General features: G+C 40.0%; 1 protein-coding gene and 1 pseudogene across 11 annotated transcripts in view; both read right to left on the bottom strand.

The window, feature by feature from the left end:
- Window positions 1-86: 86 nt before the first annotated feature.
- Window positions 87-3,529, bottom strand: LOC149125684 (large ribosomal subunit protein eL42-like; annotated as a pseudogene).
- A 1,559-nt stretch (window positions 3,530-5,088) lies between these two features.
- The window catches only part of ITGB3BP (integrin subunit beta 3 binding protein), a 79,835-nt gene continuing 57,854 nt past the window's right edge, over window positions 5,089-27,069 (bottom strand). For 3 of the 11 annotated variants that reach the window (XM_089300535.1, XM_051857684.3, XM_089300539.1), the window contains 5 exons: window positions 22,779-22,857; window positions 22,260-22,353; window positions 21,823-21,882; window positions 14,595-14,645; window positions 5,089-5,820 (listed from right to left, as the gene is read on the bottom strand). In XM_089300535.1, coding sequence (XP_089156661.1) covers window positions 14,596-14,645; window positions 21,823-21,882; window positions 22,260-22,353; window positions 22,779-22,857 — 283 coding nt within the window. In that variant the 3' untranslated portion in view covers window positions 5,089-5,820; window position 14,595. Of the gene's footprint in view, window positions 5,821-12,774; window positions 12,867-14,594; window positions 14,646-15,188; window positions 15,448-21,822; window positions 21,883-22,259; window positions 22,354-22,778; window positions 22,858-27,069 lie in introns of those variants that run through there. The other 8 variants (XR_016210981.1, XM_089300536.1, XM_089300537.1 and 5 more) reach the window with 8 other exon arrangements.

The following is a 27,069-nucleotide window of genomic DNA, read 5'->3' as shown; positions in this document are numbered from 1 at the left end:
AGGGTGAACCAACAGCAAAAAGGAAGACCTTTCTCTCTGTCTCTCTCTCACTATCCACTCTGCCTGTGGGGGGGGGGGGGGGGAGCCAGTGTTTACTTGGGAAATACACCCTGTTACCTATTAGTTTTTTTTTTTTTCGAAGCTTAAAAATTTCCCAGAGGAATCTTATTGATGACTCTAGTTCATTCCCTCCCAAAAGACCAAATGAAGTGAACAGTAGTAACCTTTAGATTTTATTGTCTTCATACCAAAACATAAGATGAAGATGAGAACTGGATTGCATGCCCCCTTTCTTCCTATTTCTTCCCAGTCCAGGATGTTTACATCTCTTAATAGCAAACATTCTTTTGGATCTGCAGCTGGGCTCCGCACACTGAAGCCTCAGCACAGTCTTTGTAGTTTTAGCTTTTTCCCGGAAAATTGGCTTAGTCTGTCCGCCATAGCCACTTTGCTTCCTATCATAACGCTGCTTTCCCAAGCACAGAGTCTTTACCCTTCTTTTACCGTGTCACTTCATGACGTAGTGTTTGCAACACTTCTTACAAAAGGTCCAGTGGGTTTTCGGAACATTCACTATGTTGATGGAGCACTACTGGCATGGTAAGCTCTATTAGGTTTTGAAAAACAATCTGCAAGTTAAGCTCTTTCTTTTTAAAGGAAAGCACTAATTTTGGTATTCAAATTTAGTTTTTCTGACATTAGAATGTAAGCAATGTGTACGTCACTGAGTTATAACTCAGGGAATTACATTTGTGATTTTTTTAAAAAAAGATTTTATTTATTTGAAAAGCAGAGTTAGAGAGGGGGAGAGATCTTCCATCTGCTGGTTCACTCCTTAAATGGTTGCAACGGCCAGAGCTGGACTTATCCAAAGCCAGGAGCTTCTTCTGGGTCTCCCATGTGGGTGCAGGGGCCCAAGCATTTGGGCCAATTTCTGCCGCTTTCCCAGACGCAATAGCCGGGAGCTGGATCTGAAGTGGAACACCCTAGATTAAAACTGGCACCCATATGGGATGCCAGTGCTGCAGAAGGTGGCTTTACCTGCAGCGTAGATCCCAACGTTTGTGATCTAAGATGAGCAGGCAGGGACTGGGGTTGGTAAAAAGGGTTAAGCTGCTGCCTGCAATGCTGGCATCCCATATGCTGTTTGTTTCATGTCCTAGCTGCACCACTTCCAATCCAACTCCCTGCTAACGCACCTGGGAAAGCAGCAGAAGATGGCCCAAGTCCATGGGCCCCTGTACCCATGTGGGAGATCCAGATGAAGCTCGTGGTTTGGCCTGGCCCAGCTCTGGCTGACTTGGCCATTTGGGGGTGAACCAGCAGACAGATCTCTCTCTCTCTGTATCTATGCCTTTCAAATAAATCTGGGCCAGTGCTGTGGCACAGCGGGTTAGCTGTCTGCAGTACTGGCATCCTGTATAGGCACTGGTTCAAGTCCTGGATGCTTCCCTTCTGATCCAACTCACTGATAATGAGCATGGGAAAGCAGTGAAGATGACTCAAGTCCTTGGGCCCTTGCACCCACGTGGGAGTTTCAGAAGAAGCTCCTGGCTTCAGTCTGGCCCAGCCCCAGCTGTGGCAGACATCTGAGGAGTAAGCGAGCAGATGGAAGATCTCTCTGCCTCTCTTCTTTGTAATCCTCTCTCTCAAATGAATAAGAACATCTTTAAAAAAAAATTCCAAGTTTTAAAAATAAATAAATAAATGAAAGATGAGAAAGCAAATAAAGCTGCTTGAAGTTTGAAAATGCCTTGTTACCCATGCAAATTTGGATTTTTAAACCAAGGCAGATTGATTATTCCCAAGAATATAGATTTGCTTGAATCTAATAAATGAATTTCTGAATTTAAATCTAAAGCTTTAAGTGATTTGAATGAAGTCCTTTTAATTATTCATGATCATTAGTTCTATACTCCCAAAATCATTCTGTAAAAGTTAAATTGTCTTATACAGGATTTTATCCTATTCTGTTTTTTTTTTTTTTTTTTTTTGACAGGTAGAGTTATAGACAGTGAAAGAGAGACAGAAAGGTCTTCCTGGCCGGCGCCGTGGCTCACTAGGCTAATCCTCCGCCTAGCGGCGCCGGCACACCGGGTTCTAGTCCCGGTCGGGGCGCCGGATTCTGTCCCGGTTGCCCCTCTTCCAGGCCAGCCCTCTGCTGTGGCCAGGGAGTGCAGTGGAGGATGGCCCAGGTGCTCGGGCCCTGCACCCCATGGGGAGACCAGGAAAAGCACCTGGCTCCTGGTTCCTGCCATCGGATCAGCGCGGTGCGCCGGCCGCAGCGCGCCGGCCGCGGCGGCCATTGGAGGGTGAACCAACGGCAAAAGGAAGACCTTTCTCTCTGTCTCTCTCTCTCTCTCACTATCCACTCTGCCTGTCAAAAAAATAAAAAATAAAAAATAAAAATAAAAAAAAAAAAAGAAAGGTCTTCCTTCCATTGGTTCACTCCTCAAATGGCCGCTGCGGCCGGCATTGCGCCGATCCGAAGCCAGGAGCCAGGTGCTTCTTCCTGGTCTCCCATGCTGGTGCAGGGGCCCAAACACTTGGGCCATCCTCCACTGTCTTCCTAGGCCACAGCAGAGAGCTGGACTGGAAGAGGAGCAACTGGACTAGAACCCAGTGCCCATATGGGATGCTGGCGCCGCAGGCGGAGGATTAACCAAGTGAGCCACAGCGCCGGCCCCCTTATTCTGTTTCGTTATGATGTCGTTCAGTAACAATGCCAACACATTCAAATCATGCTGCATCCTTTTAAACATTTATTTATTTACTTTCATTTTATTTGAAAGGGAGAGAGAAAAAAAGTGCTATTATTTTATCTGTTGGTTCACTCCCCAAATGCTGGCAACAGTTAGGGCTGGGCTAAAGCCAGGAACCCGTTACTAAATCCCAGGCTCCTGCATGAATGACACGGACCCAAGTACTTGAGCTCATCATCTGCTACCTCCCGGGGTACATATTAGCAGAAAGCTGGATCAGAAGTGGAGAAGCTGGGACTTGGACCAGGCACTCTGATATGGGACATGGGCATCCCAAGCAAGCAGTGACTTAACCACTGCCCTTCATGCTTCATCTGAACTTTGTCCTGTTAATACAATGTCACTCTATATTAGCAGAAGCCATTTTTTACTGTAGTATTCAATTGGTAAAAATTATTATTATATCCATGTTGTTTCTCACATAAAGAGATTTTCTTTAGTCAGGGAAAAAATCATTTTACCCTATTTTTTATGAATGTATTTCATAAAACAACCATTAAAACATATAAAGTTATGGCACATGGTAAAATAGTGCAAGTCAAATGCCACGTCCATGCAAAGAAAACCTGGGTCTGGACAGGGACAGACACAGGCTGAAGCAGGAAGGGATGTGTTTCTAAGTCTGGTCAGAGAAGTGGGTTTAGACAAAGCAAAAATCAAGAAGTATTTCTTTCTCCAAGCAAATGTGCATAAAGACTCAAAGGGCAGGTCAGTACAGAGAAGCAGCCTTGAATTGCTGCCGAATCAGCAGGAACACTGCGGCCCATGGTCACCATCTGTAATCACTGTGCCCAAATGTCAGCATCCTGGCTGCCTGGTGCAGCCTTATTTCTTAAAAAAATTTTGTAACCGTATACTCGAGTGTAACACAGAACGTTGACTTAAATCAAAGACGAGGAGGTTCTAAGTTATAGCTCCTAAATAATTGGAGTACAGAAACTTTAAAAATAAAAGTGCTATATAAATGCTAAAATAGAATGCATCTTATTCAAGATATCTTATAGGTAAATTCTATAGATAAAAAAACCCACTGCCCAGAGAATTTAATCTAATCATATAATGTTCCATTCTACCTTTTAAGGAATCTTATAGCGATTATCTTTTAAGTCAAGCATCTCATGTCTCTTAGAATCTAGTTTAACAGTATACTTTGAACTTAGAAAGATTAGGCTCCAAAATCCCAAAAATATCCAGTGATGAATTGAGATCACAGAAGTAGGTCATTCCAAAGCCTGTCTCGCAGCTTAAACTCAGGATTATAGGAATGCTTTAATATAAAGATATTTAGGTTATGCAGAAATATTAAAGATAGAAAAGATTTCTCACTTTCTTCACTCATATACCTATCAAATGAACCCTTTTAAGTTATATTCCAGTATAGTTTAGAGGGAAGAAGGGTTTCTGAGAAATGCAGTTGTCTTTGTTGCCAATAAACTTAGGTTTGCGGCTGAGAGTAATGAAGAGAATAGGGTGTGTGTTCACATTTCAAAAATGAGGCAGGCATAGAGTCATTTTCCTTTGATGTCTTAGGGAAGGGAGAAAAATCCCCGATGTAGCACTCTGTCCAAATGATAAACCACAACTAAGTGAGTGAAACATTTACAAAAGTCAAGGCAGTGAAAGGAGCCTCTCTGTTCAATAGCGAGAGTAAGAGATGGATAGGATATAACTAAATAATGGTTGGAGTAACACAATGGTTACAAGTCTCAATTGGTCTCTCTTCTGTTACATTCATTGGAAGATCAGGGCCAAGTATATCCCTCTCCCCCTCCCCCACGTAAACATTAGTTTTGTGTGTGGATCTTTCTGCTTTGTCCTTCACGCGGCCTCCAGGGGTGATAAAGCGAGAGTCATCTGACCTACAATGAAGAGAACTGGGAAATGATTCTTAGCAGACCCAGCTGTTCTGAAAGGCAAAAGCTTAATATATCAGGAGGTCAAACACACAGTGACTGACTTAATGGCATTAAGCACATATCTACCTAACTTAGATTATATGTGAGACCAATCTGCTTTTAACCCTTTGTGTCCTAATGTAGGTTACTTTATAAAATGTTTCGACTTCTATCCTAAGGTTAGTTTTCAATGCTTGAATGATCCTTTCTCATATACCTTTGCTAACATTCTATTGTTAAGGATTGTATCACAAAGTATTCTTAACACTCAGCAGATTACTTTAAAATCTTATTTAAATAATGTTAAGGAAGGCAACTGGATTACTGTTAAGTACCTAAATCATTTATATTAAGAATTTTTAGATGTAACATATTCTATGATTTTCCCCCTACCTTATATTTTGTAACAGCACAAACAATGATACAAAACATAACTACAATATGGATATTTAATGTTTGAAAATAATTTGGAAGGGATCACATCCTCCTCCGTAGTAAGTCTTTTCTTTAAATTCAGGATAGTCTGTGCAGTTTTGCTCAAAAACATTTCATATTTAAAAGTCTGTACTGAAAAATGCATCCTAATATTTTATAAAAGGTACAAAATTTTAAAACTTTGGAAATATTTTTTCTCCATAAGCACAGGAAAAAACTAGAGTACAATATTAAAAGCTCACTCCATGATAGTGACTACACAATAAACTTGTAGATAAATTAAATAACTTTTTTAAAAGGAATTTGTAAATAAACAAACATCTAAGGCTTTAAGGGAAAACTGGTACTTAATTACACTTACCGTTGGATTTAATCTGAGTTTTGAGAAAACGTAAGTATTTTCATATAAGCTTTACTTGGTCTATACACAAATGTCCAAAGTATACAGAAACATATGGGATACAAAGTGTATGTCAAGATCCTTTTTTACATACTGGCTTACATTAAAGGGTCAAAGAGAAATGTATTATTTACATTGAGATTACCTACTGGTGTGTGTAGAAAGTTTAAATTAGCTGCAAGAAATTTTATCTAGACTTGCACCTGCCTCATGCTATGAGCTGGTATTTACTGGGCAGATTAATTACAAACATTTCTTCTGTTCCTTTAAATATGATCAGGCAGATGCAAAAGTTGGTGCTCATAGTAAGTGCATTTCTTCTCAAGGCCTGCAGGATATAAAAGATGATTATTACATCATCACATGTATTTCGTTCATCACTCAAGAAATTACTTAAACATCCATGTAGTGTGGTACCTAGTTTACTTAGATGCTGGCAACCTATTTGCTTATTTTTGAGTCTTCTAAGTGAGATTCACCTTCACAAGTAATTGTCAGTATGACTCTTATGACATAGCATTCCTCACCTTAAGTGCAGACATTTACATGAGAGAATTTTAAAACCCCAACATGAGCTACTGAAAACATCAAATTTACATGCCTTTGTCTATAAGCCTTAAGGGCCTTTCAGCAGGTGTTTTCTCTAACAGCTGCTAAAGGGGGGAAATAGAAATAAATAAAAGCAGTCTTTACCATGACACATTTCCTATTCCAAGTGTATCCCTCTGAGGACTCCTAGTGGTGGCAGAGGTTCTTGTCCATTTGACCTCAGGACTTGGTGGAAAAGAAAGCAGCTATGGGCAACTGAGGGCATGTGGGTGTCCACTCCAGCTCCCTATTCATAAGCGTCCACAGATATTCTCTTCCACTTGCCAGCTTACTTTTGCCAACTCTTGTCTGAGAGTCCAGTCTGCTTTTATAAGGATTTTGAGTGCTCTAGGGTTCACTTAATAAATATCCTCTGGGTTATGTATACAATGATGAGAGTTACTAAGACTACAGAGGAAAGAAAGACTATCATTTATTAAAGAGTTTATAATTATTTTATACACTCTCACAAAGAAAATATTACCAATCCTATTTTATTATCAAAGTTTAGGGGGAACCAAGTTTCTTGTTTAGGTTACACAACTAAGTAGGTAATACAGCTAGTCGTTGAATAGTTAATAATGTACCCCAAATGGCCATAGTAGCTGAGGTTGGGGCCAATCTGAAGCCAGGTGCTTCTTCTGGGTATCCCACATGGGTACAGGGGCACAAGGGCTTGGGCCATCTTCCATTGCTATTCCAGGCCATAAGAGAGCTGGATGGGAAAAGGAGCAGCTGAGACATGAACCAGTGCCCATATGGGATCCCGGTGCCACAGGTGAAGGCTTAACCCACTACGCCACAGTGCTGGCCCCTAGCGACCGTATCACTCTTCTTAAAACATGTTGGATTGTTACTTCCCTAATGGTCTTCAACTGGCTTGCCTCTGCTGAACAAATAAAGTCTGAACATAGCCTGGGACCATCACTGACAATGATGTGGCCCAGGTCTACCTGTCCATCAACTTGCTTCTCTGTCTTCTTAGCTCATGTTGTTCTCTTTATATAGCACATTTTATATTACACATTTTTCAAAATCCAACTTCCTAGTGAAGCATGAAGCTTTCATTACTGGAGTCCGCATGGCTTTCTGACAAACAGTGCACAGTGCAATAACTAGAATTGATTTTAAAATCACAAATCCTGGGGGTGGGTGTTGTGGTGTAATGGGTTAAACTGATGCTTGTGACACCTGCATCCCATGTCATAGTGTCTGGGATGCAGTCCTGCCTCCAGTTCCCATCTAGCTTCCTACTTAAAAACCTGGGAGGCAGCCGGTGATGACCCAAGTACTTAGGTTCCAGCTACCACATGGGGAATATGGATATAGTTGCTGACTCCTGGTTTCAGCCTGTCCCCAGCCCTGGCAGTTGTAGCCATTGGGGGAGTGAGCCAGTGGGTGAAAGCTCTCTTACCTCTGTCACTCTGTCTTTCAAATAAACATTTTAAAAAAGTTATTGGAAACAGGGGCTGGTATTGTGGCTGTAAACTGCTGCCTGTGATGCTGGCATCCCCTTAGGAGCAACATTTCAAATCCCAGCTCTCTGTTAATGCACCTGGGAAAGCAGAGGAAGGTGGCCCAAGTGCTTGGGCCCCCAACACCCATGTGGTAGACCCAGATAGAGTTCCTGGCTCTTGGCTTTGGCCTGACTCAGCCTTGGCTATTGCAGTCATTTGGGGAGTAAACCAGTGGATGGAAGATTCTCTAACTCTGCCTTTCAGATAAGTAAATAAAATTTTTTTTAAAAAAGGTTATTGAAAACAGATTGCTGCTCTTTAAAAACAAATCATAAATCCTTTAAGGACTATCTAATCATCTCAAACTATGTTTGCCATGAATTCCTTTAATATCATTCTTCAATTGGTACTTACTGTAATAGAGAGGAACGTTTAAACTCCTTACACCCAAGAGGAAGGAACTTTTGTCAAGTCTTCCTCTTTACACCCCATAAACGTGTGATAAATTTGGTCAGAGTCCAGAATATTGGTTAGTCTTATATTAGTAATATTTTTATTTACGTATCTATTTTTTTTAACATAGAAACCTTTTATTTAAGGTATGCAAACTTCATGCATTTCATACATGTCTATTTTTAAAAGACATTTGTTTACTCGAAAGGCAGGGTTACAGAGAGAGAAAGACAGAGAGAGACAGAGATCTTCCATCTGCTAGTTCACTCTCCAAATGGCCACAATGGTTGGAGCTGGGCCGGGCTGAAGCCAGGAGCCAGGAGCCTTTTCCAAGGCTCCCACATGGATGCAGTGGCCTAAGGACTTGGGCCATCTTCTGCTGCCTTCCCAGGCACATTAGCAGGAAGCTGGGTTGAGAGTGGAGAAGTATAACAACTAGGACTTGAGCCAAATCCCACATGGGATGCCAACATTGAAGGCGGCAGCTTTACCTATTACACCACAATACTGGTCCCTTTTACTTGTAATATTATAGGTCACTATTTTTACACAACACTTTTTTTTTTAAGTATTTTATTGTGTGGCATGACAGGTTAAGCTACCACCTGCTACCCTGACATCCATGTTGGAGCACTGTTTAGTTCTAGTTGTTTTTTTTTTAATTTTTAAGATTTATTTATTTATTTGAAAGGCAGATTTACAGAGAGGCAGAGGCAGAGAGAGATCTTCCATCCAGTGGTACACTCCCCAAATGGCAGCCACGTCCAGAGATGGGCAGATCAGGAGCTAGGAGCCAGGAGCCTCCTCCATGTTTCCCATGAGGGTGCAGAGGCCCAGGCACTTGGGCCATCCTCTACTACTTTCCCAGACCATGGCAGAGAGCAGGATCGGAAGTGGAGCAGCAGGGTCTCAAATCAGCCACCACATGGGATACCAGCACTGCAGGCAGTGGCCCCACCCACTATGCCATAGCACCCCCCCCCCTTTAAAATTTTATTTCTTTATTTGAGGGGTAGAGTTACAGACAGTGAGAGGGAGAGGGAGAGGGAGAGAGAGAGAGAGAGAAAGGTCTTCCACCTACTGGTTCACTCCTCAAATAGCTGCAATGGCCAGAGCTGGGCCAATTCAAAGCCAGATACCAGGAGCCTCTTCCTGGTCTCCCACATGGGTGCAGGGCCCCAAGGACTTGGGCCATCTTCTACTGCTTTCCCAGGCCAAAGCAGAGAGCTGGATCAAAAGGGGAGCAGCCAGAGCTGGAACCAGTGCCGATATGGATGCCAGCACCACAGGCAGAGGATTAATCTACTGTGCCACAGCACCGGCTCCTATATAACACTCTTAAGCACCATGAGGTTTCCCCACCACTGCCTACTCTCAAGGACACCTGACTTGTGCTTCCTGATGTCATGTGGTTGGGAGACTGTCCACTCTGTCATGAAGACCTACAAACATGTCAGGCAGGCCTATGGTCTTCACAGCTTTTAGAGGCATGTGTATGCTGGAGCCCTTTTCAAAAACTTCAGCTCAGGTTTAGGAAAGCAGAGTTCATGAATTAGATTCAGTGTGGGACTGAAAAGATTCCAATTCTGCTTGAAGGTGCAACAAGGCAAGCTAGCAGAGGGCTTGCCATGTTGCAGGTTATCAATTCTAATGCTATCTACTAATCTTGTTACCTCCTCACTGGCTTCACAGTTCTTGTCTGTACTTCTAATGGCCAGAACCCTTGAACTGAAGTCTGAACTTGTATCACCTATCATAGCTTGCCTCACCTTATTACTGTTTCATGTGTCTTTTTGTCCTTAACTTGGTTATTCAGTTGCAAAGGTTGTTATACATAGAATTTTGTTCACTAAGCCTCAGAGTTTTGTTAACCAAGTGACTTATCTACCTTATTACTAAAGTGTCCCAACATATTCTGTCAACATGAGTCAAAATCATGCTTTTTCTCTTCCTCTCCCTTACGGTTCTTTGCCTTTGCCTGTGACCCCTGAGTTGTTGTCTCCGCTGCTCTCTTGTAACACTGCTTCATAAAGGCTACACTTTTAAAGGCTCTGGGAGTGACTCTGTGTGGGGCAGCTCTCCTCACTGAACAGTTACAGGGGAAGAGTAATCATGGAGTGCAAGGGAGAACTGGAGCTGCTGTGTGGGAAAGTTGGCCACAGTGGTATCAGGAGGTCTATGTGTGTCTCAGGCTTCTGGGGGCACAGAACACAATCAGGGAGTTTAACACTTATAGGAGTTCAGCCTAATATAACTGCAGGCATCTTGGTCATAACTGTCACCCCAACCCCTACGAGGTAAACAGTGAAGTCATTAAGATAGCCTGCTGCCCTGTTGTCTGGAATATTAGTACTTCTTGAGAAAGTCCAAGTGTATGTTGGTTAGTCACAGGCCATGTTTTTCTTTTTATTTTTTATTTAGTAAATATAAATTTCCAAAGTACAGTTTATGGATTACATTGGCTCCCCCCTCCCCCATAATTTCCCTCCCACTCGCACCCCTCCCATCTCCCGCTCCCTCTCCCATTCCATTCACATCAAGATTCATTTTCAATTATCTTTATATACAGAAGATCGATTCAGTATATATTAAGTGAATATTTCATCAGTTTGCACCCACACAGAAACACAAAGTGTAAAATACTATTTCAGTACTAGTTATAGCATTACTTCACATTGGACAACACATTAAGGACAGATCCCACTTGAGAAGTAAATACACAGTGACTCCTGTTATTGACTTAACAATTTGACACTCTTGTTTATGGCATCAGTAATCTCCCTAGGCTCTAGTCATGAGTTGCCAAGGCTATGGAAACCTTTTGGGTTTGCCGACTTCGATCTTATTCCGACAGGGTCATAGTCAAAGTGGAAGTTCTCTCCTCCCTTCAGACAAAGGCACCTCCTTCTTTGATGGCCCCGTTCTTTCCACTGGGATCTCACTCGCAGAGATCATTCATTTAGGTCTTTTTTTTTTTCTTCCCAGAGTGTCTTGGCTTTCCATGCCTAAAATACTCTCATGGGCTCTTCAGCCAGATCTGAATGCCTTAAGGGCTGATTCTGAGGCCAGAGTGCTATTTAGGGCATCTGCCATTCTATAAGTCTGCTGTGTATACAGGCCATGTTTTTCTATAAAACCTTTTTCTTCTGTCCCATAGGACAAGGATCCATTGTCTTTAGGTCACGTGAGCCTATACTTCTGTCCGTAAGTCCCCCAATAAATTATATTCTATAATCTTGGGTTTGTCTACCTCTTTCTTTGTTCTCACAGTACCTTCCATTTTTGGCAGCCAATTCTTGTATACTGGGCTTCCCCACAATGACAATTTCCCTCCCCTATTCATACCAGTAGAGCAGCTATGACAAAGGCACAAGAGAGAAGCTGTGACAGAACATGGATGGAGGAGAGGGATCTCGGGAAGCCTAGAACAAGGCATGTTATAAACAGGTTTTGAAAGACTGGTAAGATTTTGATCATAGTGAGGGAAAATGAATGCTAGGCAGAGGAGACAAGAACAAGTTAGGGAAGTTAAAAAGGAACTTGCTGGGGGAGCGAGTCTAGGAAATGGCAAGTAATCTAGAGTTCACGAGGCACAAGGGAGACACTGGGGAGGTAAACTGTGGTCAGATCATCAACAGTCCTAATATCAGTCTAAATTTGGATTTTATTATGGATATGGTGGGGTGATATATTCTAAAGCATAGATTTTGCCCAGTAGCAGGACAGGCTGTAGGGGAAAGGGGCTAGAGGACAGAGAGGTAGGTTTCTATGGGGAAAACAGTAATCTAGATGACAGTTAATAGAGGGATAAACTAGTCCATTTTAAGAAGTGATCTGATCTGGTACCTGTTTGGATATGAGGACAAAAAGAGAGGCTTTTGAGCTGATCAATGGGATGACAGAATTCCTAGAAAGGTGGAAGGAAGAACAATTTGAAGGGGAAATAATTAAAATATCTGGGGTCATTGTATGGTGACAAACGATTTATAGCTCGAAAGGAAGGTCACAGATAGATATGGAAATCACATAAAGAAAGGTAAAAGCGAAAGTCAAGGGAACGGATGAGATTATGAAGAAAGTACCTCAAGTAAAAAAGGAAACATATCAAAGCACAAACTAGAAAAATGCCTCAAAGGTGAAGTTGTTATATTTTACTGTGATCTCTCTCAATGGTTTCTCATTAGAAGGGAACCTTGGGGTGTGCACTGTGCTATGGGAGGTTAGGCCACCACTTGGGACACATGTACCCTGTATAGAAGTGCCAGTTTTGAGTCTCTGGCTGCTCTTTTTCTGATCCAACTTCCTGCTAATGCACCTGGGAAGTCAGCACATGATAGCTTAAGTTCTTGGGTCCCTGCCACCCATCTGGGTGACCTGGATGGAGTTTTAGACTCCTGTCTTCGACCTGGCCCAGCCCCAGGTTTTAGGTGCATTTACGGAAATGAACCAGCAGATGGAAGATTTTTGTCACTGTGCTTCTCAATAAATAATAAATCTTTTTAAAAAGGGGGGATTTTAGTTAATTCTTCTAAGTTTTCTGAAAGTACTACTCAAATTAAAGGCTAGGCCGGTGCCGCAGCTCACTAGGCTAATCCTCCGCCTGCGGTGCCGGCACCCCAGGTTCTAGTCCTGGTTGGGGCGCCGGATTCTGTCCCAGTTGCCCCTCTTCCAGTCCAACTCTCTGCTGTGGCCCAGGAAGGCAGTGGAGGATGGCCCAAGTGCTTGGGCCCTGCACCCACATGGAAGACCAGGAAGAGGCACCTGGCTCCTGGCTTCGGATCGGTACAATGCGCCAGCCGTAGTGGCCATTTGGGGGGTGAACCAATGGAAAAAGAAGACCTTTCTCTCTGTCTCTCTCTCTCACTGTCCACTCTGCCTGTCAAAAAAAAAAAAAAAAAAAAAAATTAAAGGCTCGAAAGAACACTCCTGGAGCAGGTATTGTGGTACAGTGTGTTAGGCCACTGCCTGGAACTTCCACATCTTATATTGCTGTGCCCAGGATCGAATCCTGCCTCTGCTTTCAAAACAGCATCCTGCTAATGCACTGGGAGGCTGAAGATGATGGCCGAAGTTCCTCAGTTCCTGCCACCCACCTGGAGATCCAGATGGAGTTCCTGGCTCTTTGCTTCAGACTGGCCAAGCCCTGGCTATTGTGGGAATTTGTGGAGTGAACCAGCAGATGGATGATTCTCTTTCGCCCTCCCCGGCTTTTCAAATAAACAAATAAATAATTTTTAAAAAAAAAACTCTAAAATGTGATGCTCTTTTCTAGAATCCATGAACAAAAAGCTATTATCAGTACTCTTAAATTCCCCAAAAGTTTATCAATGAATCTACCATGCACTAAATCTATGTATTCAGTTGCTAAATGTTTAACTGAATATGTATCTGTGATCACCAATATAAGAGTTCTCTGTTGGATTTTCATGGGTCTTAAGTTTTATTACATGTTTAATCCTATAATGAATGTGTGTACATATATTATATAGTACATTCTCACTTAATAGGAAAGAAAATCCTTGACCAGTAGTGAAACCTGCCATTCTCAGATTACTACTGTGTAGCAGTCAAGAGCATAAGCTCCAGTCCAGACTACTCAGCTTACACTCCTGGCTTTCTCCTGGGACAAGGAATTTAACTTCTTTGTGCCTCCGTTTCTTCCTTATCAAGATTAAAAGGAGTAAATATGAAGTACTTAAAACACAGACTGGGACATAAAAGATGTTCAATAATTATTAGCTATTATGATAAACTACTATTTTTTATGTATAACAGAACATTTTAATTAAAGTGACATAGTTTTCTTTCTGTATGTTTGCAAATATTTTAAGAACAGCTAGTTTGTAAGGAAGCTAATACTAATCACTTGAGATACCAGTTCCAAAAAAATATATTTTGAGGTAGAATATAATTCTTTCATTTAGCTTTAATGTTTTTTTCAAAGAGATATCAAGCAGAATCTGCTTTGCTTCTAAGAATCTTAATATTGATGCCACTAAGGCTGAGATAATGCCAGTTCTTAATGTGAACCTTCAGTAAAATCACATCATGATTCAAACTGTTTCTAGTTTATATGTATATAATAAGCTATTTGTAAACAAATCATTTTCACTTATATAGCTGAATCAATAGGAATTATTTTGATAGAAAGGTATAACTAATTGATATCTAATTATTTACTTAATCAATTTAGCACTTTTCCAAATTTAACAGACTTGTTATGTCTTGTTCAATTAGATGTGTCCTACAGAAACCATACCCTACTTGTCAGTAGCTCTCTAGCTATTTGGATGGTACTCAATTAAGGGCTCTCTTCATCCTCAGTTGAAATGTACTCTTCTGACTTTCAAAGCTAGCCTCATCAGTTCAACAGTGTTCTTTTTCAATTAGCCTCTAACGCAGATTTTGTCAGACTTCCCGCCAGTTTATAAGAATAGATTGAACAGAATTTCTAATGGAGCTTCAAAGCTCATGTCCCTTTTTGTTTTATAGAAATTCAGTACTCAGTACTAAATCTGATAATATAAATAAAATGTTCTGCACATGAACAAAAACAATGAAATTTAACAAGGTTAAACTGAATTAGAAAGATTTGAAATAGTACCTCAGTTTAAAGCAGCTTTAAGAAATTCATAGCTGTCCAGACAACGTAATTCTGTATGAAAGAAAAAGACTTTTTTTTCAAAAAGTTCAAATAACTTGTCACAGTGTATGTTATATAATAAATGCTGAATCAAAATGAAATTAAAATAATATACAGTTTTATTTTACATTATAAATAGCAGTTTTGGGGCTATAAATTTTTGTTTCAATACTCACCAATTAGGCTGATTCTATTTCAAAATGTATAGTTGAAAATTTACTATGAAAATGGCAAAGACATTTGTTATCATAATGTATGTTAGTACCACTGTTAGTATACTCTTTGTGCTCTACTGAAATTGTTTGTGTTGGATTCTGTCCTCCTGAGGGCAAGACTGTGTCTGTCTTGTTTGTTGGTATATTCCCAAGACCAGAACAATGCCTGGCTCACAGTAAATATTTAATAAACATTAAGTTAATAAGGTATGTAAAGAAGTAACCATATTTGAAATATTTGAAAATATTTAGATAAATCTTTAAGACATTTTTAGAGTGGTCACTTGTTTGTTGTTCACACATTCCCTGTACTGCACTTTGGCCGTTCTATCCAGGTTGGGCCATGGCACAAAGACAGCACTTTTTTTGGCCAAAGAACAGCCCAGAAAGATCCTTATTCCAAAGGATCACAAAGCACTACAACATGATGCATTTACAAATATTCAGACGAGTGCTGTGTAAGCCTAGAAGAGGAAGCTATTTAGCTTTACTTAGGAGCCCTGGAGATGGCTTCATAGCTGACCTTAAAGGATGAGCAGGAGTTGTCAGAGAAGGAAAAAAGAGCAGCCCAGGAAGAAAGAAAAGTGGTAAATGGAGTCCTGAAAGAGAGATTCCAGAGGACTGAATCATATGATATGAATAGCATGACCATTCTCCTATCTGAGGTCTGAGCTGGAGGAAGTCACCTAATATTTACATATTACACAAGTCTTGCTTTTAACTACTTAGCTATATACTATTATTAATACCTGCTTTATTTCAATGTGTGTTTAAAATATGTAAACCACTTATATAGGGAATTTCTTTTTTTTGTGGAGCTCTTTTGATTACTCCAAGGGTAAAATGGAAAAAAAATTCACCTGTCAGGTGACATAAAACCAATTTCTCCTAAGTGTGCCAGAATAATTTTTCTTCACCTCTAGAACAGCTCGTCTTCAGTCTATTCATTACTGTCTTTTTATAGTATTTTTATTTAATAAAACCTATTAAGACTACCATACAAATCTCTTTACTTATGCTTTTATCTTTTAACTGATCAATTTTTATATTGCTGACATCCCTTCTTCACCATTTGCTCATTTAAAAATTCATAGTATGGGAGATATGTCTCTGGGGGAAATGTCTATAAAATTTGTTACAGCTGGCAAATGTGTATGAGTCAGTGATAGCACATGACTAAATGCTTCACAGAAAATAAAATTTGTTTCTGTAGTAAGCAGAACTGTTTAAATGTTATTTATTTTTATGTTTCAAAGAAAATATATTGTGAAGTGCTGCATTGATTTAATACGCAACAATGTCTGTGTACACGCTGTAGAAGGAAAATTTATGAAACCTTTGCACAACTCCTTTAATTGAATTTTCCAAATCTCTCACCACACACAAATAATCAATATCTTCTGCAGAGAAAACCAGTCAGAATTATTACAGTCTTTCTTTTCAATTTTGTTGTCATCAGCACATACAGAGCACCTGGATATTTGTAATGTCTGAAGGCAAGTTATTTACACCTCTTAAGCACATAATTGCTATTAAGTGAGCCAAATCTAGTTTTAAAATTTTTTTACTGATATTATTTAAAAGAAAAATTATCATACTTCTAGCAAGTATAAAAAATTTTAAATCATAGAAAAAGTTTAAAAGCCTTTGAAAAAATAATAAACTATTTTGTTTCTCCTTAAATCCTAGACAAATCCCAAGTAAGCATTTTCAGCAGTCGAAATGTATCCCCCCAGTGATGAACAGTACAAAACAAGAGTACTAAATTTATTAGTAGGAAAGGTATGACCAGGTACACAGCAAACATGACAGCTGAATCCTTAAAAAGAGCTCGGGGACTCAGCTGTACATTAATGTATATTTGCGCTACCAAAATTAATAGCTCCATTTTTTAATCTCCAGATAAACCCAGAATGTTAAAGCTAGGGGGAATTCTTGTTGTTTCCTGTAAAACTCATCATGTCTAAACTTCAAACCTCAGTGCTTTTAAAACTGAAGTATCTGTCTGAAAAAAGCCACTGCTTAATGTTAAGATATAATAGAAAAAGCTAAGAGGGTAGCAGTCTTCTGGGAGTAAAGTTATTTTGCTGATATGATGAATACTTTTTCAAGACTGAGGGTGGGGAAGGACAACATATTTTTATGCTTAAAAAATACTTCAGTGGGTGGTAGAATGAATAGGCAATAACAAAGTATTTTATGTTTTAGAACAGAAGGAGTTTAAAATTTGCACTGCAGTCTAAGAATCTGATAATTCTGAAATCCTATAACAAAGATGAATTTTATAAGAATAAAGTTAACTAAACAAATAGGAACATTATAATTATGCTTTTTTATAAAGACTGAACTAGAAATTTTAAAATATTTTCTATTACAAACAGCTGAAACAACTTTTTTGAACAATGTAAAGTTCAGATGGTTACATTTCATTTAAAATATGCATACTGCAACCTACACAATTATTCTCAAAAAAGATAAAATATGTTTTGGACTGAAGCTAAGTGTCCAGATTTCATATCTTGGCAACTGCTCTACAATTTGCTTACATTCTTTTCAAAAACATTTTGTTTACTGGAAGAACTAGTCATAGACAAACAATGATGGTATTTTTAAATGTCCCCAGGAAAAAAATGAAAATAATAAGTACTACATAATACCATCTATTGACCAAAGAATATCTGTATCAAGTTGTTTAAAGTAGAGGTTGATTATGTAAAGTAAATAAATTTCATGCTTTGCCATGTGATGACAATGTGACATTCCATCTGTATTAACCCACTGAATGGTCATATGTTTTAAATCTTCAGCAGAACAAATTTAAAATAATTGTGAAAATTCACACTAAATTCTACCAGAAAAAGAATTTTCCACTTCATTATTTTCCTAGCAGTCAGAAAGCTGATTTTAAGGAAAATGAAGTTAGATTTACTTCCTAGATAACTTTTTTTAATAACTTTTTTTAAGTAAATAACTTTAAATTTACTTCCTAAAGAGAGAAGCCTTCATTTGTTCAAGATATTCTCTTTGATTCATATATTCTATGAGGGTATTTCATGATATATACAAGGTCCAGTTCTTCTAAAAACCAAGATGGTCTGTTTAAAGCACTAGAGTGTTACTTTTACAATTGTACTCATCTGCCTGTAATCAAGACTGCAACAGTTATTAACAAAGGAAACTAGCACTGAAATGAAAAAAAAAAACAAAACAGACATAAGAGACCAACTTGAAGGGGCAATGAGGGCAACGACAGCATAAATATTGCAATTCGGTTGGTATTATCTTTTTTTCCACTTGATGCCCCCTTCTATAGCTGTCAGAGGGCTATTCTTTTTTTTTTTTTTTTTTTTAATTTATTTCTTTAAGAGGTAGAGTTACAGACAGAGTGAGGGAGAGACAGGGAAAATGGTCTTCCATCTGCTGGTTCATTCCCCAAATAGCCACAACAGCTGGATATGGGCCAATCCAAAACCAGGAGCCAGGAGCTTCTTCCAGATTTCCCACATGGGTGCAGGGGCCCAAGTACTTGGACCATCTTCCACTGCTTTCCCAGGCCATAAGCAGAGAGCTGGATCAGAAGAGGAGGAGCAGCTTGACACGAACTGGCGCCCTTATGGGATAACAGCACTGCAGGCGGAAGCTTAGCCTACTATGCCACAGCACCAGCCTTAGTATTGTGTATTTTAAAGGTCTCGGGAAACTTTTACAAGGATCTGAGAGACAACCCGCCCCCCCCCCAGAAAAAAACAAAAAAAAGAATCCAAAGGACAGTCTTTTGATAGTGCAACATGCATTTAGCTTACTCTTTTTCCTGATTATGTAAATGAAGCAAATACAATATATACTTTAGGACTTATTTACATTTCATATGATTTCTAATATTATGAAGATTACTAAAACATTTTGAAATTAAATAGTACTTCACAGTAACACAGTTAAAAAGTAAATTAGAAGGCCGGCGCCGCGGCTCACTAGGCTAATCCTCCGCCTAGCGGCGCTGGCACACCGGGTTCTAGTCCCGGTCGGGGCGCCGGATTCTGTCCCGGTTGCCCCTCTTCCAGGCCAGCCCTCTGCTGTGGCCAGGGAGTGCAGTGGAGGATGGCCCAGGTGCTTGGGCCCTGCACCCCATGGGAGACCAGGAAAAGCACCTGGCTCCTGGCTCCTGCCATCGGATCAGCGCGGTGCGCCGGGCGCAGCGCGCCGGCCGCGGCGGCCATTCGAGGGTGAACCAACGGCAAAGGAAGACCTTTCTCTCTGTCTCTCTCTCTCACTGTCCACTCTGCCTGTCAAAAAAAAAAAAAAAAAAAAAAAAAAGTAAATTAGAAATTTCTATAGAAGGCTGAAGGTCAGGGGCAGATGCTTAGCCTCACGGTTAAGATCATGTCCTTCAGCAGGGTATCTAGGCATTCAACTCTGGCTCCTGGCTCTAGTTTCTTGCTAATACAAAACCTGGGAAGCATCAGTAACGGCTCAAGTAATTGGTTTCCTGTCATCCATTTGGAAGTCCTGCAGTTGAGTTCCCAACTTCCAGCTTTACCTGGGCTTAGTAGCCCTGGTAGTTATCGCCATTTAAGGAATCAATCAGTACATGGAAGTTCTCTCTTTCTCTGTGCTTCTCAAAGACGTGAAAATAAAAGTCACATCTCAAAATAAGGAACACACAAAGAAAATCAGTTTGACATTAAAAAAAAAACAAAAAAAAAACAGAAAACAAAAACCAAAGTCCTCTTAAAAAATGTGGTGCAGCAGGTTAAGGTCCCAGCCTGCAGTGCTGGCATCCCCTATAGCTGCTGGTTCTAGTCCCAGCTGCTCCACTTCTGATCCAGCTCCCTGCTAATGTGCCAGGGAAAGCAGTAGAGGATGGCCCAAGTCCTTGGGCCCTTGCATCCATGTGGGAGATCCAGAAGAAGCTCCTGGCTTCTGACTTTGGATCAGCTCAGCTCCGGCTGTTGCAGCAATTTGGAGAGTGAACCAGTAGATGGACAACCTCTCTTTGTCTCTACCTCTCTCTGTTAACTCTTTCAAATAAATAAATTAATTAAAAAAGATGCTGTGTGATATGCTGGCATTCCATATGGGTATTGTTTCAAGTTCCAGTTGCTCCACTTCCAATCCAGCTCTCTGCTAATACATTCGGAAGATGGCCCAAGGGTTTGGGCCCCTGCCACCCATGTAGGAGACCCGGAAGAAGCTCCTAGCTCCAGGCTTAGATTTGGCCCTTGCCATTTGGGGAGTGAACTAATGGATGGAAGATCTCTCTCCTCTTCTCTTTCTCTCTCCTGCAGTGTTGCTGTAAAGATTTGCTGGTTCTATTACTGGGAATATAGTAATTACTGGTACTCAATAAATGGCAGTCATTGGTGTGGAAGGCTGCCCAACGCACTTGGTGGACTGGGAAACTCCCTAAGCTAAGGGCAGTGCAGGCAGAAATGCAGATTACCTGGCTGGGAAAACCTGTTGGGATTACAGGAAAACTCATCCTAAGAAGATGGCTACAGTTACAAGTATACTCCTCAGATTATAATCTATTTTGTAGTGGCAGTTAGTCTGCCCACTGCTCCCTTTTACTGTTTAGCAGCAGCCAGCTACCTTCTAGCTTTACTGCCCACCCACTCTCTTACAATGTGTTCAATAAATCTAACTGCTCACTCTATCTGACTGCTCTGATGAATTCTTTCACCACCTACAATGCCAACCTCAATTGGTTGCTTTCTGTGACAACTGGTACTAAAAATTGTTAGACTAAAACATGGCCTAACTCCACTTGCAGAGACTGCTAAATGGCATCTATGTCAGTAATAATAAAATGATCACTCTTTTTTTTAAAGATTTATTTATTTTATTTGAAAGGCAGAGTTACAGAAAGGCAGAGGCAGAGAGAGAGAGAGAAGTCTTTCATCCACTGGTTCACTCTCCAGATGGCCACACCAGCTGGAGCTGAGCCAATCCGAAGCCAGGAACCAGGAGACTCCTCTGGGTCTCCCATGTGGGTGCAGTAGCCCAAGGACTTGGACCATCTTCTACTGCTTTCCCAGACCATAGCAGAGAGCTTGTTTGGAAGTGGAGCAGCCAGGACTCGAACTGGTGCCCATTTGGGATGCCAGCACTACAGGCAGTGGCTTTACCCGCTGTGCCACAGCGCTGGCCCCCAAAATGGTCACTCTTAAATTAGTCTGAAAGTTTTGATATTTTATAGTTTGTAATTATTTTGCTTACTGAGGTATGAATGTGTATTTCCTATGATAACTTAAAAATACTGTGAAATATGGGGCTGGTGCTTTGGTGTAGCAGGTAAAAGCCGCTGCCTGCAGTGCTGGCATCCCATATCTGCGTTGGTTCAACTACCAGATGCTTCATTTCTGATCTAGCTCTCTGCTATGGCCTGGGAAAGCAGTAGAATATGGTCCAAGTCCTTGGGCCCCTGTACTAGCATGGGAGACCTGGAAGAGGCTCCTGGATCCTGGCTTCAGATCAGCCCAGCTCCAGCCATTGCAGCTGATGATTTCTCAAACTTAGATAGCATTGTCATGAATCTCTCTCTCTGCCTCTGCCTCTCTGATAAATAAATAAATAAATCTTTAAAAAAATTCTGTGAAATGTTCAGAGGCATAGTCACAGATACAATGTCATCAATGATTTGAAAGATTCCAGAACTAATATGCCCTTTAAATGTGCCTGAAAAGCTGGTATATTAATACACTGCTGTTCCTATTTGTCCGTGTTCTCAAATAGAAATTTAACAAAAGACTACAAAATTTAAATCTTAATCTGAAAATTCTATTTCAAAAGGCATTGAAAAAGCTCAATCATCAGGAAAGCTTATCTCATCAGACAGGGTCTTCTGCTAAACTCATGTAAGATTTTTGAAATGAGACTCACATCTTCAAAAATATACTGAAAAGCACTCACGGTTGGTGCTTAACTGCTGAAATCAAAATATTTCCTATGTAATAAATTAAAATATACCTCTTTACCTTTGTGAGGAAGTCTTGAATTCTTCTTTTCTAATCGTTTTTGTTTTGTTACTTTTATCACTAAAAGGAAAAAAAATCTCATGTTAAGAATTAACATGGAATATGAAAAATTTCTCATTACTTGGAAGAAATAACTATGAAAAAATAATTCAAAGCAATACACATTTGTAGGTATCAAGTATAAAATGCAGTATCTTACTTTAAAATGAGCACTACATTAAAAAAGCCAATAGCCATTTTAAGGTACATTCTTTTCCTTCACATTAAAGAGGAATTCCCAAAATAACATACCCTGGTGCAAGATACATGGCAACAGTTTTTCTGTCTATGCCCAGTAGTGCTTTATATGAAAAAGTCTATCAGATTTAAAATTGATAAAAATTAGTAAGTTTATCTTTAAAACTAATACAATTGACAACTCACAAATTTCTTCTTACTTAGTTCTTTGGTTTTTTCCATTTCTCTTTTTAAGAAGCAGGATGCATAGGAGATACCAATGAGATTTTCGAGCTCTCTATTGCCTTTTAAAGCCTGGAAGAAAACCATCTTAGATGAGTTAAATAAGTTCTCTATAAAGTTAAGATTTCCAAGAAGTCTAGAGAAAACAAGTACATCGTTTTCTTCATTTGAAAAACTTAAACTCTGTGTTAGCAGATTTGACTTTTTGTAGTAGGTCAACTATTACAAGTCCTCAAATGCCTGGATAAAACAATTTATTACTAATTGAAAACACTAAACAGAATCTACAAATTTACTTTTAAATGTAAGAAAGCCAGCTATTACTAAACTATTATGGTTATATGATATTCATAAAAGAAAAAAATTTCCATGAAAAGAAAATTAAACTTCTACCAACTCTCAGCTGGTCTGTATTCTCCAATCTAGGGCTTCTTTCCTTACTATCCTTTTTTAATGGAGCAGTAAAGTATGAAAATTATATTTGAAAAAAAGCAAACCTGTATACTGTTTAAATTCTGCATTATCTCCATGATTTTGTCTGATGATTTCTCAACTTTAGATAGCATTGTCATGAATCTAGAAATAAATGACAAAAAATACTTAGCAAGTATAAGCATCTAAACACAGCCAAGTCATTTTCAGAACTTTGCTCCTCCTTCATTCTTTCCTTCCTTTATAAGTACAATATACAGTATTATCAACTATACTCTCAGAGTTTCACTTTCTCTCATTCTCACTGAGTAGTAGTAAGGAAGATGGAGATGACTTGTCCCCACCTGGAGAACACTAATAGTCCCAATTTTACCTTGATTTGAGCCAGGGAAGGAATCCAGGTACTCTGACACTGGACTTGGACATCTTAACTGCTAATTTAGAAGCCTACCCCTCCAGCATGTACTTTACACTCACAGAACACTGTATTTCAAACAAGGCACATTTTAAGTGCTCAAGAGCCATGTGTGGCTGCTAACTATTGTTTCAGACAGCACAAATCTAATATATCAATTTTAAGAGCAAAACCATAAATTCTATTTAAATGATTTTCAAGATCATGTCTGTGCTACCTATTAGTATTTTTGTTATTAAAAATAAGGCAAATATGTTGGAATTTTCTTATATAAGGTACATATAGTCTGTTTCATGTGAGTCAAATATGTATCAGAGGGGTGGGTGTTGTGGTACAGCAGGTTGAGCTATTGCCTGGGACACAGTCTTGTCTCTACTTCCAATCTAACTTCCTGCTAATGTGCCTGGAAGGCAAGAGAAGATGACCCAAGTACTTGGGTCCCTGTCATCCATGTGTGAGACCCAGATGGAGTTCTTGGCTCCTGGGTTTAGCCTGGCTGAATCCCAGCTGTTTCAGACATTTGGGGGGTGAACCAGTGGATGAAAGATCTCTCTCACTCTGTTTTTCAAATAAACTTAAAAAAACTGAGTATGCAAAAAAGAAATAGACTTGAAGCTTATTAAAAAGTAGAAGACAGTGGAATTATGGGTGATATTTTACTTTTAAAAGTATCCTGTATTGTATATTAAAAGTCATCTGTATAAGGCCCCAATTCTCAAATAGAAGTTATGTTCCAGACATGGTGTAAAAGAAATTCTTCCCATGGGGCTGGCACTGTGGCACCAGCATCCCGTATGGGCAACGGTTTGTATCCTGGCTGCTCTTCTTCCAATCCAGCTCTTTGCTATAGCTTGGGAAAACAGTAGAAGATGGCACAAGTGCTTGAGCTCCTAACCTGTGTGGGAGACCTGGAGGAAGCATCTGGCTCCTGACTTCAGATTGGACCAGCTCTGGCCGTTGCAACCATTTGGGGAGTGAACCAGTGGATGGAAGACCTTTCTTTCCCTCTGTTTATAGCTCTACCTCTCAATTAAATAAATCTTTAAAAAAAAAATTCCTTCCCCCTTCAAAAGCCTTGATGGCAACCAAATTCATGGAATAGTTTTATAACTATTATCCAACTGTTATATTCTAAGAAATTCGTAAAGTGCATTCCTTTTTCATACCTTCTTGGAGATAACTGCTTACTGGGCAGATTTGGTGAGTTGTCTGCCACTCTCCTTCGTTCTAGACAAAATAGCAATTCTCAAACATACTGAATCCTACTTATACTGAAAATAGGATTTTCATTGCTACTAAAAGGCTTTTTTCTGAATTTTCCATGCAAGTTCAAATTTACTTTGTTGCCTTAGAATGGTATTATTGTTTGCTTAGAGTCCCCAGTCTTCAATATCATCTTGATGTTCCTTCATTAATTTATTTCTCAAAACTAACAATCTTTTATTTCTTTTAAGCTGCATGAGTACAGTTCCCAAGCTTATTATGGCATAAAATTTCAAAATTATTGCTATTCTCCCTTTCAATTTGGTGAGTAAAACCATTTGTGAGTACCATTCATTTCTTACAGAACACTATTCCTTTCTCTTAAATAGATTTAGACTAAATTGGATCAAATCCTTCATCCTATTGCAATGATTCTTTGAACCACTCAGAAATTGTGAGGTACTTTATCAGAAATCTAGTGACTCTTGCCAGTTTCATGGCACCCTTATTTGATCAAATCCTGCACTGTGGCCAAAGACTACTGTAGCATAACTTGAGAAAACTGAAATCTTGGTCCTGTTTAAATTAAACTTTTTCCTTGTTTATCAGTAGAACAAATATTCAGCTATTTTTTAAACACCGATTAATTTTAAAGTGTCTGGATTGATCCTCTAAAATATATTAATTTATTTTTAAATTAGGTTCTCTTTTAAAAATGTTGATTTTATTTTCATCTACTTGAATGTTAAAGTGAGAGTCAGAGAAACAGTGAGAGAGAGACATGTATCTTCTATCTGCTGGTTCAAATGGCTCCAACTGCCGGGGCTGGATCAGGCCAAAACAGGAAGCCAAAAACTCCATCTGGGTCTTCCACATGAATGACAGAGGCTCAAGTGCTTAGGTCATCATCTCTTGCCTCCCAGGCACAACAGCAGGAAGCTGGATTGGAAGTGGTGTAGCTGGTACATGAACTGGGCCAGCATTCCGATATAGGATGGCAGCATTACAAGAGCAACTAACCCTGCTGCATCACAATGCCAACCTTCCTAAGATACTTCAACAGAGAAACTGTAATTCAACTGGTCTGGCACATTAGAAAGTTGTCCAAGACTTGACATTTTTGTCAGCTTCAGCCCAATCTGAATGTCTTCTTTCCTCTTGAGAAAGCAAATGTCAAAAAACACAATTTTCAATGAATTTTTCTAATCTCCTTAGAAAGGTCTCATTGTAAAATCCAGAATTATCTTATTTTCAGAAGAGGAGCAGCCGGGACTAGAACTGGCACCCATATGGGATGCTGGCACCGCAGGCAGAGGATTAACCTACTGCGCCATGGTGCCAGCCCCATCTAGTTCCTTCTATATTAATTTCTTCAGTTTCAAGCAAACAACTTTTTTTTTTTTTTTTTTTTTTTTGACAGGCAGAGTGGACAGTGAGAGAGAGAGAGACAGAGAGAAAGGTCTTCCTTTGCCGTTGGTTCACCCTCCAATGGCCGCCGCACCACGCTGATCAGATGGCAGGAGCCAGGTGCTTCTCCTGGTCTCCCATGGGGTGCAGGACCCAAGCACTTGGGCCATCCTCCACTGCCCTCCCGGGCCACAGCAGAGAGCTGGCCTGGAAGAGGGGCAACCGGGACAGAATCCGGTGCCCCGACCGGGACTAGAACCCGGTGTGCCGGCGCCACAGGTGGATTAGCCTACTGAGCTGCAGCGCCAACCAAAGAACTTTCAAAACTACTGTTCTGCAATAGTTTTGCAGTTCTAGGCTTCTCCTATCTTTATAATTTTCAATTATTTTCTGTTCTTAGTTTCAAATTCAGTTTCAGCATTTTCTTTTTATTATGAAATTCCTTAGATATATTCTGACGAGAGAACTAAAGAAACAGAGAAATGGTCATGAAGTGAGTGCTTCTAACTAAGATTTATTGATGCGGGTGGTCAGCAAGCATTACTTCAGCTGCCACTATGCCATAGTGATGTGGAAGAAGGGGAAGCTGGGGCCAGTGTTGTGGCATAATGGGCTAAGCCACCGCCAGCAATGTTGGCGTCCCATATAGGCAACGGTTCAAGTCTTGGCCGCTCTGCTTCTGACCCAGCTCCTACTAATGTGCCTAGGAAAGCACTGGAAGATGGCTCAAGTCCTTAGGCCCCTGCACCCACATGGGAGACCTGGATGAAGTTCCTGGTTCCTAGCTTCAGCCTGGCCCAGCCCCGGCTGTTGCAGCCATCTGGGGAGTGAACTAGCAGATAGATCTCTCTCTCCTTCTCTCTAACTCTGCCTTTCAAATAAATAAAATAAATCTTTAAAAAAAAAAAAAAAGGGAAGGAAAATGAAAGCAGATGATAAAAAGATCCAATGACTTCTTAAAGATTTCTCAGCACACAAGAATGGTGTGTGCTGTAGTAACTGTGTGGGTGTCACAGAGTGGAAGTAAAGGCAAGAACTCTAAAAGCCATTAATAATGGCCTCTGAAGATCCTGATTTCCCTCCTTTTTGTAACTTCGAATTGTTGACAAGTGTCTTCCTCTCCAGACTGTAAGTTTCATGAAGGCAACCATCTATTGTCTAACTTTTTATTGTTGTAACTCAAGTTACTCAACATAGCACCTAGTGTGGTAGGTGTTCTATAAATAACTATCAATGAACAGAATAAAAAGGACCTGGACCAGACTATACATTCCTAGTAACAAGAGAAATATGCTCATTTCTTAGTTTTCTTTTTCTTCCTTCTTATTACA

Source organism: Oryctolagus cuniculus, chromosome 7 (genome assembly GCF_051225735.1).
Source record: "Oryctolagus cuniculus isolate XC-2025 breed Fujian yellow rabbit chromosome 7, ASM5122573v1, whole genome shotgun sequence".
Lineage (NCBI taxonomy): Eukaryota > Metazoa > Chordata > Mammalia > Lagomorpha > Leporidae > Oryctolagus > Oryctolagus cuniculus.
This window is presented reverse-complemented; position numbering and strand designations above follow the sequence as displayed.